This window comes from Gymnoscopelus microlampas (genome assembly GCF_963454915.1).
Source record: "Gymnoscopelus microlampas genome assembly, chromosome: 12".
Taxonomy (NCBI): domain Eukaryota; kingdom Metazoa; phylum Chordata; class Actinopteri; order Myctophiformes; family Myctophidae; genus Gymnoscopelus; species Gymnoscopelus microlampas.
Window position 1 is genome coordinate 7877956 of NC_139949.1, and position 12099 is coordinate 7890054.

Genomic DNA, 12099 nt, shown 5'->3' on the forward strand with positions numbered 1-12099 from the left:
ATAGGCTCATTCATAATGGTTTGATGGATCCTATAGGCTCATCCATAATGGTTTGAATGGTTGGATGGATCCTATAGGCTCATCCATAATGGTTTGAATGTTTGGATGGATCCTATAGGCTCATCCATAATGGACCAATACCAACTTTCACTTCAACTTCAATACAAGATCAATAAACATAAATCAAGTTACATAGAGCACAAAACAACAGATATAAGTAATAACATGGAAATGAGAACAAATGTTATAAACTAAGAGATAATAAATCTTTTTTTAATTTTTAAATATCTATATTGCTATATACACTAAGGTTTACTGCTAATAACAAGCTTGTTTAAAAGAACATGGACCCCCCAAAAAAAACAATCACATCACTGATATATAGAAAGTCAGGCAAAATGATGAATGTAGTTGACAATAAAACGATAAAGCTACCTTATTATTAACAGATCCTTAGAATTGGTGCTCAAAAAAATTACCATAAGCATAATATACAAGTAAGCAGTGTATAGTAAAAAATCTATATTCATCATATTTTAACAAAACTCCCAATGATATTGTGCCAAGAGAAACAAGCATTACAACCCAAAGAGATCCATAGTTCTCTATCTCAGACTCTAATGATTCACTGTGACAATCTATGACCTGAATGACTCATTAAATATGACCCATGTGCTGCATAGGCCTGGATTGTTTACAGTAGGATTGATACATCCGTCTATCAATCACTAATTACTGATAGTTATAATTAACTAGTACTGTACATACCCGGTCGACGCATCTGTGGGGGGATATGCACACATGATCTGGCAACCCGGGAGGCAGTTTGTCCCATAGCTGGGCAGCCCCGTAACCATGGCAACATTATTTTACACAAAGACGCTAATAAACAGCTGAGATTTGGTGAAATCGCAGTTGCATGCACATGGTAATGGTCAATGGCTGTGAGCAATTTCAGATCAAATGCTCCAGCCACTGAGGAGAACCGGGCAGAACCATTTTTTGGCCTCACCACGCACTACAGAGGTTTGTCAAATTATAGGAGGATTGATAAACATAATGAGGGTGGACACACTAGGATCAATAGCTCTATTTATTGCAGTGATTCCCAACCTCTGGATCTGGGCCCACTGGTGGGCCATGAGGATATTATAAGTGGGCCCCCAAATAATTGGCAAAACACTGAGATTGTATTGATAATATAACATTAAAGCGGCACTAACTCACTTTTTTTTATGAATATATTTTTTAATACAATATAACTTATACAAGTGGGGTGGTTGATGCTTCTAGTACATTGTACTTGTTCAGTGAAATGTTTAGAGCTTTAGACTGAGGTGATAGAAAGTTATGTGATGGATGTGACATGAACTCCTTAAGGCCAGTTTGTGCATTGAGCGAATGGCGACGTGTCGTGCTACGAAAGCCATGTCAAAACAACAAAGAATGTGTCGTAAATGACGCGTACCTCTGAAAACAAGGGAACCAGGAGACCTGGTACTGCCAGACCCCTAGTGGTTGAAATCTGAATGGCCGGACTTCGCATGAGGTGTCATGCGAAGTCACGTCATGCGAGGTCCCTTCTATGCCCATGTATGGACGAAAGGGGGACAAAGCCACATGTAGGCCGACCCCTTGGGTCTGGCAAAAATAAGAGGAAATGTTTAAGATGCTTAATAAAATGTTGCACACTCTGATTGGTTGGGAAGATGCACAAAAATACATCCAATTCCTTGTTCACGTTCTGTGGCAACGCAGAGAGTATGAATGCTCAACACTCAGAACGTTGAGAGACAAGTTGTGTGATGCGTCTTTTGACACTTGTCACACTAAGCTTAAATTGTCCTTTAGAGATCCACCTCATACACAGTGGGTCTCCTGCCTCGTCCTGCTGCTTCAGCACCTCCTTGTTGATCCACCTCCTCATACAGGTGGTATTCTGTCTCTTCACTGGGTCCAGCTTCAGCACCTCCTTGTTGATCCACCTCCTCATACTGGTGGTATTCTGTCTCTTCACTGGGTCCAGCTTCAGCATCAGAACGAGCAACATTATAATAAACTATCTCAACGTTCTCTCGTATTACATCATAGTAAACCAGGTCAATGTTCTGCGCCCTTGCACGACGCCTTCTGATGACCTGGAGAAACACAGCAGTGCCCAGTTTTAATTAACTGGCTCAGCCGTGGCTCTTTTCAATTAAAAATGTCTGACTGCTTTATTTACAGTGCAGTCTCATGTTGAATAAATACAAGAATTACCTTCCAGAGACGATAGAGGCCACCAGCTATCAGGATCAAAAGCAGCAGCACTATGGCTGTACATTTCAGGATGTTAGATGTCAGATGAGAAGCTGTGAGAGAAATATGTTAAACATGTGATAACATCAAACATAATGTAAAGAACAACTCTAATTAAAAGGATATATTTCATGGAACTGCATATTTAAGTGTGCTTAATTGAGTTTCATATTGTGACTTGATAAGACCATAATTCATGTTACCTGTGACAGTGAGAGAGAGGACCTCGCTCTTAGAGGAGAAGTGATGAGAAAAAACGTAGATGTGATAAACACAGCTGTAATTTCCATGGTGGGTGTGGTTTGCTGCAGTAAACAGGAAGGTGGCAGAGTGATTGACAGCTGTCTGTGTATGGGTTTGAGTTGTGTTGTATCCAGTGGTGTTGTGTGTTGTGTTGGATACACTGATGTTGTGTGTTGTGTTGGATACAGTGAGGTTGTGTGTTGTGTTAGATACACTGATGTTGTGTTGTGTTGGATCCAGTGAGGTTGTGTGTTGTGTTGGATCCAGTGAGGTTGTGTGTTGCGTTGGATACACTGATGTTGTGTGTTGTGTTGTAACCAGTGGTGTTGTGAGTTGTGTTGGATCCAGTGAGGTTGTGTGTTGTGTTGTGTTGTAACCAGTGGTGTTGTGTGTTGTGTTGTAACCAGTGATGTTGTGTGTTGTGTTGTAACCAGTGATGTTGTGTGTTGTGTTGTAACCAGTGAGGTTGTGTGTTGTGTTGGATCCAGTGAGGTTGTGTGTTGTGTTGTGTGAGTGATTGACAGCTGGCTGGGTGTAGGTGTGAGTGTTGGATCCAGTGAAGGTGAGGTTGAAGAAGCCTCCTGGGTACTGTGGCTGGATGGAACATTTGATGGTAAAGCTGGAACCATCGAACACCTGCAGCCCCTGCTGCTGGCCCTTAGAAACCCCGTTCATGGCGGGTACAAAGGTGATGATTGGCTTAAACAGCAGATCTGTAACAAGACAGAGGTGATTGGGTGAAAAAACAGATAGATAGATAGATAGATAGATAGATAGATAGATAGATAGATAGATAGATAGATAGATAGATAGATAGATAGATAGATAGATAGATAATGTAAATATGTCATTGTTGAAGTCCTTGTTTTACCTGAACAGATAACCTCCAGTCTGGCTGTAGAATTACCAGACATCTTTGTTCCACACTCCCTCAGTGAAGACTCAGACCCAACACAGGAAGATGAAATCCACCATACAGGTTCATGTGTAGGACCAGAACTCCTTTCTCTTGAAACAGCAGAGCCACAGTCCAGCTGTCTACACACCACAGATGATGATTTCAGGTTCCAGTCAGACCAACCATCCACTGGTCTCCACTCTCCCTGGTGTTTCATCTCCAGTATACCAATACACTTACTGGCTCCTCCCACCAACCTGACATCACCAGACTCTGTACAAAGAGAAGAAAGAAAGAGAATAAGAGAAAGAGAATAAAATCTTTATGAAAAAACTATCCAAACCAAAGGTTTAACTTGTCTTTTACCTGAGCAAGTGAGTTCAACAGTCTTGCCAGATGAGCTTATGTTTCTAGTTGAGTTTGAGGTTCCACAGTCCAGGACAACAGACTCATTGCCTTCACACTGGAACTCTTCGGTCCACATTGAAGTGTTCACTTCTCCATAGAGCGCCCCCTGGAGGACTGAAGGAGTCCCACAGCCAAGCTGCCTACAGACCACCTCTGCATCCTGCTGGTCAAAGTCACCTTCATACACTGAGACCCACGACTCATTAGACTTCACCTCCACTTTACCTGAACACATTCTAGTCCCATTCACCAACCTCATAGACTCTGGGGGGAGAGAGGGAGAGAGAGAGAGAGAGAGAGAGAGAGAGAGAGAGAGAGAGAGAGAGAGAGAGAGAGAGAGAGAGAGAGAGAGAGAGAGAGAGAGAGAGAGGGGGGAGAGAGAGTACATTTTAAGTCATACAATTTGGCTGATGACAAAGATTAATATATTCAAGACCAGAGATATCATGTGTTGTGGGTAAGATGAACGTTACAGTTAGAGATGCACGATATTGTTTTTTTGAAACCGATACCGATTATTTGCTGGGTCATATCGGCCGATACCGATCCAATACCGATATATTATATATTATATTTATATTGAGCTCATTGCTGAATTATTTTATTTTAATTTGTTTTACTGGTGGAAGTTGATGGTAAACCCCCCTCTCCACTAGCCCTACTGTGATGAAAAATATTTATGGAATAAATAAATAAATTATATATATTCTTCTAAGTAACAAACTTAACTATGACATAATTTTTGTATGCTATAAGCCATCACAGAATTATTTGAATCTTTGTATAACACAAAACCATATGTTATGTGGCCTATGTAACTAAGATCATTGAAACTAGTTTGTTATTAGTGTTATTCGTCTGTTGCCTAAATTAATTAGCCTCTGCACTAAACCGAGAGTCTTCAACAGGGGGTCCGGGACCTCTAGGGGGTCCTCAGAGCTACTACAGGGGGTCCGCAAAATCTTTGTGCGATATGATTTTCTTTTTTCTACATTAACCGCTTGAACCCTAGTGTCCCTTTTCTGAGGAGAACTTTAGCCAAAAATAGCCGATCTACAAGCTCACAACGCCTTGCAGAAACATACTGTAGGTGTAGAGGGAAAACGGAGCAGACCAAGTAAAACAAAAAAAGTTTAATCTGAAACACAATTTTATATAATAAAGAGGGGGTCCCTGCTTCATCTCTCTCGCAGCTAGGGGGTCCTTGGCCTGAAAACGTTGAAGACCCCTGCTCTAAACCAGGGGTTCTCAACCTTTTCAGGCCGCGACCCCCAAAATAATTATATTATTTCCCGCGACCCCCCGCGTGCACGCGCGCGGTCCCGTTCGCGCGCGCGAAGGTTATTTAATTATAATAGGTTATTTGATAATTGTTTATTATCAAAATATTTTTGCAAAAAGTGGGTAAATTGAGTAAATTAAATGATAAAACATGAATTAATGATAACATAAAAAAATCTTTTGTTAAAAAAAAAAAAAAAAAACTTTTTTTTTTTTTTCAAATTCACCAAAAAATCTGGTGACCCCCCCCCAAATTATTTGGCGACCCCCCCTGAGGGTCGCGACCCCCAGGTTGAGAACCACTGCTCTAAACAATAAAGCCCCCCTTAGCTCTCCCAATCACAACATAACATCAGCAGTGAGTTTAGCCCCATTTAGTACCTCTCCCTCCGCTATGTAGCTCCGAGATGAGGTCCTACGTGGAGCGGTGCCGTATGGTTGAAAAATGTCCGCACATTTTCCACTTTACATGTTTCTTACCCCTTTCTGCACATCGTATCCAAAAAGTAAAGGTATTCTGAAATGATCACAGATGTTTGAAATTTTAACTCACCATAAAATCCATCCAACGAGTTGAAAAAAGTGTTTAAATCGCTTCTCTCCTCAGCCGGTTCAATAATATTATGCATTAGAAGATGCAATTAAACATTTGACCAGTAGGGCAATCAGTAATGTTATCTCTATGGGCGCAACTCTTGCGCAATGTCTTAAAAACATGTAACCGGCGGAGGAGAGAGGCGAATAAAGTGCTTTTTTCAACTTGTTGGATAGATTTTATGGTGAGTTAAAATTTCAAACATCTGTGAACATTTCAGAAAACCTTTACTTTTTGGATAGAGGTAAGAAACATGTAAAGTGGAAAATGTGCGGACATTTTTCAACCATACGGCAGAGATAAACATGGAACCTCATCTCGGAGCTATACAGCGGAGGGTGAGGTTCCGATTGGAGCTACAGTGAGTTTAGGAGACGAGTCGACTAACGAGTGTTTGTTACGTCGATGTTAAATAAGAAGGCAACGTACACATTTGTGTTGAAAATATATCCTCCGCAGTATCCCTACTCTAATCTAATTTAAGATGTACAAGAAACCCTCTGACTGTTCTGGGTATGAACTATGGACGTGAAGAGTTTGTTTGCTGTTAGTTTGACTAGATGCAGCCTAGCCTAGCCTCTGCCTCTGCCTGCTGCGCAGTGCGCAGTGAGTGCACTGTCTGAGAGGCATGCAGAGCGTGTGGAGGTGGGAGGGGCAACAGCTGACTCTTAAAGAGACAGGCAGACAGACTGCTCTCGGGTATTCTATTAATGCTTCTCAATATCGGGGAGTTTAATCAGGTTTATTTTGAGATCGGTTCCATACCGACATGGCATTTTAGGGCCGATATCGGCCTATTCCGATACGTTACCGATTATATCGTGCATCTCTAGTTACAGTGTATTACATATTACACATAATTGTAGGGCATAGTGCCCCATCATAACATAGCATGTAGCTTAATAATAAACCAGAAGTGTTATTTAGACACACAGCAAGTAATGGCACGGATGGCTCATTTGATCAGGGCCAGTGTTTCCTGCAGTTTTGCCTGACACTGTAAATATTAATGTAGTTGAAGTAGTAGTTTGTTACCTGAACAAATCACCTCCAGTATGTACAAGGAAGTAGCAGAAATCTTTCTTCCACAGTCCCTCAGTGAAGACTCAGACCCAACACAGGCAGATATAATCCTCCACATAGGTTTATGTGTAACACCAGAACTCCTTTCTGTTGAAACGGCAGAGCCACAGTCCAGCTGTCTACACACTACAGATGATGACTGCAGGTTCCAGTCAGACCAACCATCCACTGGTCTCCACTCTCCCTGGTGTTTCATCTCCAGTAAACCAGTACAGTCACTGGTTCCTCCCACCAACCTGACATCATCAGACTCTGTAGAGACAAGGGAGTAAACGTAAAAAAAAAAAAAAAAAAAACTGTATTACGTTCATTTTAAAATGATGATCCAAATTGAAAGGTATAGTTTGTCTTTTACCTGAGCAGGTTAGTCCAACAGTCTTGTCAGGTGAGCAGGTGTTTCTAGTTGAGTTTGAGGTATCACAGTCCAGGAGAGCAGACTCATTACCTTCACACTTGAACTCTTCGGTCCACATTGGAGCCTTCACTTCTCCATAGAGCGCCCCTAGGAGGACTGAAGGAGCCCCACAACCAAGCTCCCTACAGACCACCTCTGCATCCTGCTGGTCAAAGTCACCTTCACACACTGAGACCCACGACTCATTAGACTTCACTTCCAATCTGCCTGAACACACACTAGTCCCATTCACCAACCTCACAGACAAAGATGCTGAAGCGAGAGAGAGAGAGAGAGAGAGAGAGAGAGAGAGAGAGAGAGAGAGAGAGAGAGAGAGAGAGAGAGAGAGAGAGAGAGAGAGAGAGAGAGAGAGAGATTTAATACGATTATTTTATCAATCCACAAGAGAATATGCATTATGGATGCAAATTAAATCTTAACACATCAGAGGCAATTTTAGGAACCTAATGGAAACAAACCCTCAGGGCTTTTGGTGTTGTCATTTTAACATTATTGTATAACTTTCCATTTGTACTCTTTGCAAATTCTTAATAAAGTATTGAATCAATTAATCAAAAGTAATTTACTGAAACCCTAAACGCATAGATAGAAAGAAAAATAAGAATATACCATTTCTAAAATAAATACACAATAGAGATATATAATCAATAAATCAAAACACACAGCATAAATACATTAAGTATAGAGGAACAAAGAAACAACTATTCATACAGCTATTCATCATCAACATAATCATTATCATCAGATTTTCCCCAATAGCCAATAACAGATGAAATGAGAGACTGTAAAGACTGCTATCGTTGTGTTACCTGAACAGATCACTGTGGGTTGGCCTGTAATCAAACCTTTCCGTGTGATATGAGAAGTCTCCATTATGACACAGTCACTCAGTGAAGACTCAGACCCAACACAGTAAGGTGTAATCCTCCATACAGGTTCATGTGTAAAACCAGAACTCCTCTCCGTTGAAACAGCAGAGCCACAGGCCAGCTGTCTACACACTACAGATGATGACTTCAGGTTCCAGTGAAAGCCACCATCCACTGGTCTCCACTCTCCCTGGTGTTTCATCTGCAGTATACCAGTACAGTTACTGGTTCCTCCTACCAACCTGACACCATCAACCACTGTAAAGAGTCAAAAGAGTAAACATTACTAAAGAGTAATATTACTTTTATTTTAATAAAAAAGGATTCCAAAGTGTAGCTTGTCCTTACCTGAACAGGAGCAGGTGAGTCCAACGGTCTTGTCAGGTGAACAGCTGTTTCTAGTTGAGTTTGAGGTTCCACAGTCCAGGAGAACAGACTCATTGCCTTCACACTGGAACTCTTTGGTCCACATTGTGTGTGGACCAAAATTATTATCTTCCCCATATAGCGCCCCCTGGAGAACTGAAGGAGCCCCACAACCAAGCTCCCTACAGACCACCTCTGCATCCTGCTGGTCAAAGTCAACTTCACACACTGAAACCCACAACTGATTAGACTTCACCTCCACTCTGCCTGAACACAAACCAGTCCCATTCACCAACCTCACAGACTCTGAGAGAGAGAGAGAGAGAGAGAGAGAGAGAGAGAGAGAGAGAGAGAGAGAGAGAGAGAGAGAGAGAGAGAGAGAGAGAGAGAGAGAGAGAGAAAAAAAATATTTGGAAGAAAATGTATGTATTAGTGTCCCATCGTGTGCATTATATCATGAGAGAGAGAGAATAATTATAATTCAAAAGATTATTTTAAACAACCAAAAGTAATTATTAATTCATAAAAAAAAGACAAAAGGAATTTGGGTCTGTACCTGGCCCTCTCCTTTTCTATCTCTAGACCAAATCACTTGGCTCTGTCATCTCTGCTCACAAGCTCTCCTATTACTGTCTGCAATGCTGATAACACTCAACTGCCCCCCACCCCTTTTCCCACCACCTCAAGCTCAATGCAGAAAAGACTGAGCTTTTCTTCTTCCCAGGCAAGTCCTGCCCTGGCCTCTATTCTAGCTGCCAAGAGCCTGGCTGTAATCCAGTATTCTGTCATTCAAGGCACACATTCGCTTACTGTGGCCAAGATATTATCTTGGCCACATGTTTTCAAGTTTTTGTTCTGTCGATTTGTTTTTCTCAACCTCCTATTTTATGTATTGTTTTACTTGTTTCAAATGCACATAATAATTAGTGTTGTCAAACGATTTGTTTTTAAAATCACGATTAATCACATGTTTTGTCATAGTTAGTAAATAAGTAACCATTGTTTTATCTGTTCTAATGTACCTTAGAGGTATATTTTGCAATTAGTGTATACACCTATTCACATGGGAGTGGAAAAATATGCTTGCTATATGCAGAATTATGTTTATTTATTATTGGCAATCACTTAAAAAGCCAAAATAAACCATAAAATGGCACTGCATTAGCATAAAAATAGGCTGCAGCAGATGGGTATAATGATCTGCAAAATGTACTTGTAATATGAGTACTGTAGTGTCCACATTTATGCTTATAAGGTTGTCTAAAATATATTTCTTACATTAACACTAAATGATGGACCTCATACAGGATTCTACAAAATAAAACAAACAATAAAATACAAATACATTCAGCACAGGGTATTGTACATACTGTTACATTCCAAAGATGAGTAATGCCTAATGAGTTGTGTAATGGTAGGCTACTGTAACATCTACAATGACCATGGAAATCCACAACACAGGCTCACTGACATAGAGAGCCTGTCCTAAACTATGAATAGGCCAATTGGCTAAATTAAATAAATATGCGATTAATTGCATTACGGTGAGTTAACTTTGACAGCCCAAATAACAATATTTATATAGCATATCATTTAGACAGATGCTAGGTTAATTGTATAGATGGTATTAGAATAAAAAAATCAATCATATTGTATTTGTCACTACAAGTAGCTTACAAGCATTTAACTGTTGTTGGGTCTTACTAGTTTATTGTAGGACCTACACTGTTCCCTCTACATTTCTTTCTGCATTTGTGTGATTATTTACCGTGTTTATTGACTACAGTTCATGCTCTGCTTATTCCGATCTCACACAGTAAATTGCCCTGGATGATGTAATTATGGACTTCACATGAAGAGGAATGGTACATTTTAAATACCATGTTGATGCATGTTAATGCCTTAATTACAAAATAAGTCTAATAAATACATTGAATACCCGAGTGGCTAATTAGATGATCCATAATATTGTCACGTTATGGGTATTGTAAACCTCTTTTCATTGTTGTGTTTTATTTCACACGAGTAGTAGCATTATGTCTTTGCTTTGTACATTGTTTTGTTTTTTGTCTTTTCAGCTTAGTAAGTACTTTTATATTTGTGTTGTCCAATTTTCTTATACTTTATGATCTGTTTGTATTTCCATTTATTTGTATTTGTAAATATGAATTAATTCAAATCATATGTGACTGAGTACAATGGTTTATGCCGCAAGTGAGCATTTTTCATTTTTTACAGCTTATTAAAGTAGAGAATATAAGCTTTCGTATGATGTATCATTCATTGAAATTGGACAATATTTAAATAAGATGTGACCATTTGAATCTTGTTGAACCTTAAACCCCAAAGCAGAGAAATTGCCCTGCAAAGATCCTAGACGTTTTAACACCTCAATGGCCCAGAAATGGGTGTGACAATGGGAGGGACAATAGGTACTCAACTCCACCCCTAACCCCACCCCAATCACTCCCCCACCCCTAACCACTCCCCTACAGGAGTGACAGTAGGTTAGCTTTGTAGATTTGAATTATTATTACTAAACATAGTACATTAACCACAAGTCTTCAGTCCTTCAGGCTATTTGCAGTGGTGGAAAGTAACTAAGTACATTTACTTAAGTACTGTACTATTTTTTAATTTGTACAATTTTGAGCTATTTGTACTTGAGTATTTCCAATTTCCAATACTTTCTACTCAATTACATCTCAGAGGAAAATATTATACTTTTACTCCACTACAATTATTTGAAAACTTAAGTTACTAGTTACTTTGAATAGTTTGATTATTATTACAAAACATACATTAACCTCTTCAGCCCATTTGAAAATGGCTGATCTACAAGCTCAAAATTGTGAGCTTGTAGATCTGCTATTTTCAAGAGATTTGTATACATTTGAGAACTTGAAATTGGACATTCTTCATGATGAGTACTTTTACTTTTGGTACTTTAAGTATATTTTAATGCCAATACTTTTGTACTTTACTCAAGTACAGTTTGAATTCCAGACTTTTACTCATAACAGAGTATTTCTATATTACAGTATTGATACCTTTACTTAAGTAAAACATTTGAGTACTTTTTCCACCACTGGCTAATTGAAAATAGCAGATCTACAAGCTCACAACATGTTGCTATGCGGTGCGTTGTGAGCTTGTAGATCTGCTATTTTCAAAATGTTTTCATTCATAATGATAAGGGCTGTAGTGCACTTCTAAAAATAGGATTTCATATGACACGACGCTGTCACCTCATCCTGCAACAGACGAGGCCAGGCAGAGCCTGTCCATCGATTGGTTGTGAAATCGCCCTGGCAACCAACAACAACCAATAAAACCCACAGCTGTCCCTTCGGACAATGGGATCTATTCTAAACTACAGGCTCCAGGAGATGGGGTCCTAAAACTTGAGTGTCAAATAACTCAGGCTTTGAGCACAACAAAACTGTGTCCTTGTATTTTAGTTATGAAAAAAGTCTCGCTGAGAGCTTAATGAACGGCCCAAGGTAAGGGTAATGCTTTACAAAGTTGTAAGAGGAATCCCTTCATGATCTGACAGACTGCCCATCTTGTCCGTGTCTGATGAAAAGTGAAAGTAAATGAAACTCGCCCCAAAACACGCTCACCCCCATTCTTTTTGACGGAC

General features: G+C 39.8%; 1 protein-coding gene across 1 annotated transcript; it reads right to left on the minus strand.

The window, feature by feature from the left end:
- Window positions 1-674: 674 nt before the first annotated feature.
- Window positions 675-7773, minus strand: LOC311057514 (scavenger receptor cysteine-rich type 1 protein M160-like). Its single transcript, XM_084074475.1, has 7 exons — window positions 7162-7773; window positions 6759-7058; window positions 3806-4111; window positions 3413-3712; window positions 2502-3254; window positions 2260-2351; window positions 675-2138 (listed from the first exon to the last, which is right to left on the minus strand). Exons 1-7 carry the CDS (start codon window positions 7277-7279, stop codon window positions 1848-1850), a joined length of 2160 nt encoding a protein of 719 aa, XP_083930601.1. The 5' UTR covers window positions 7280-7773; the 3' UTR covers window positions 675-1847.
- Window positions 7774-12099: the final 4326 nt, after the last annotated feature.

Bases quoted from the DNA above. Each gene is read 5' to 3' on its own strand.
- LOC311057514 (XM_084074475.1), bottom strand. From the start codon at position 7,279: ATGTGGACCGAAGAGTTCAAGTGTGAAGGTAATGAGTCTGCTCTCCTG. The intron at 3,713-3,805 runs GTAAAAGACAAG...CTCTTTGTACAG, and splicing joins TGTTGAACTCACTTGCTCAG to AGTCTGGTGATGTCAGGTTG. The intron at 2,139-2,259 runs GTAATTCTTGTA...GTGTTTCTCCAG, and splicing joins GCCTCTATCGTCTCTGGAAG to GTCATCAGAAGGCGTCGTGC.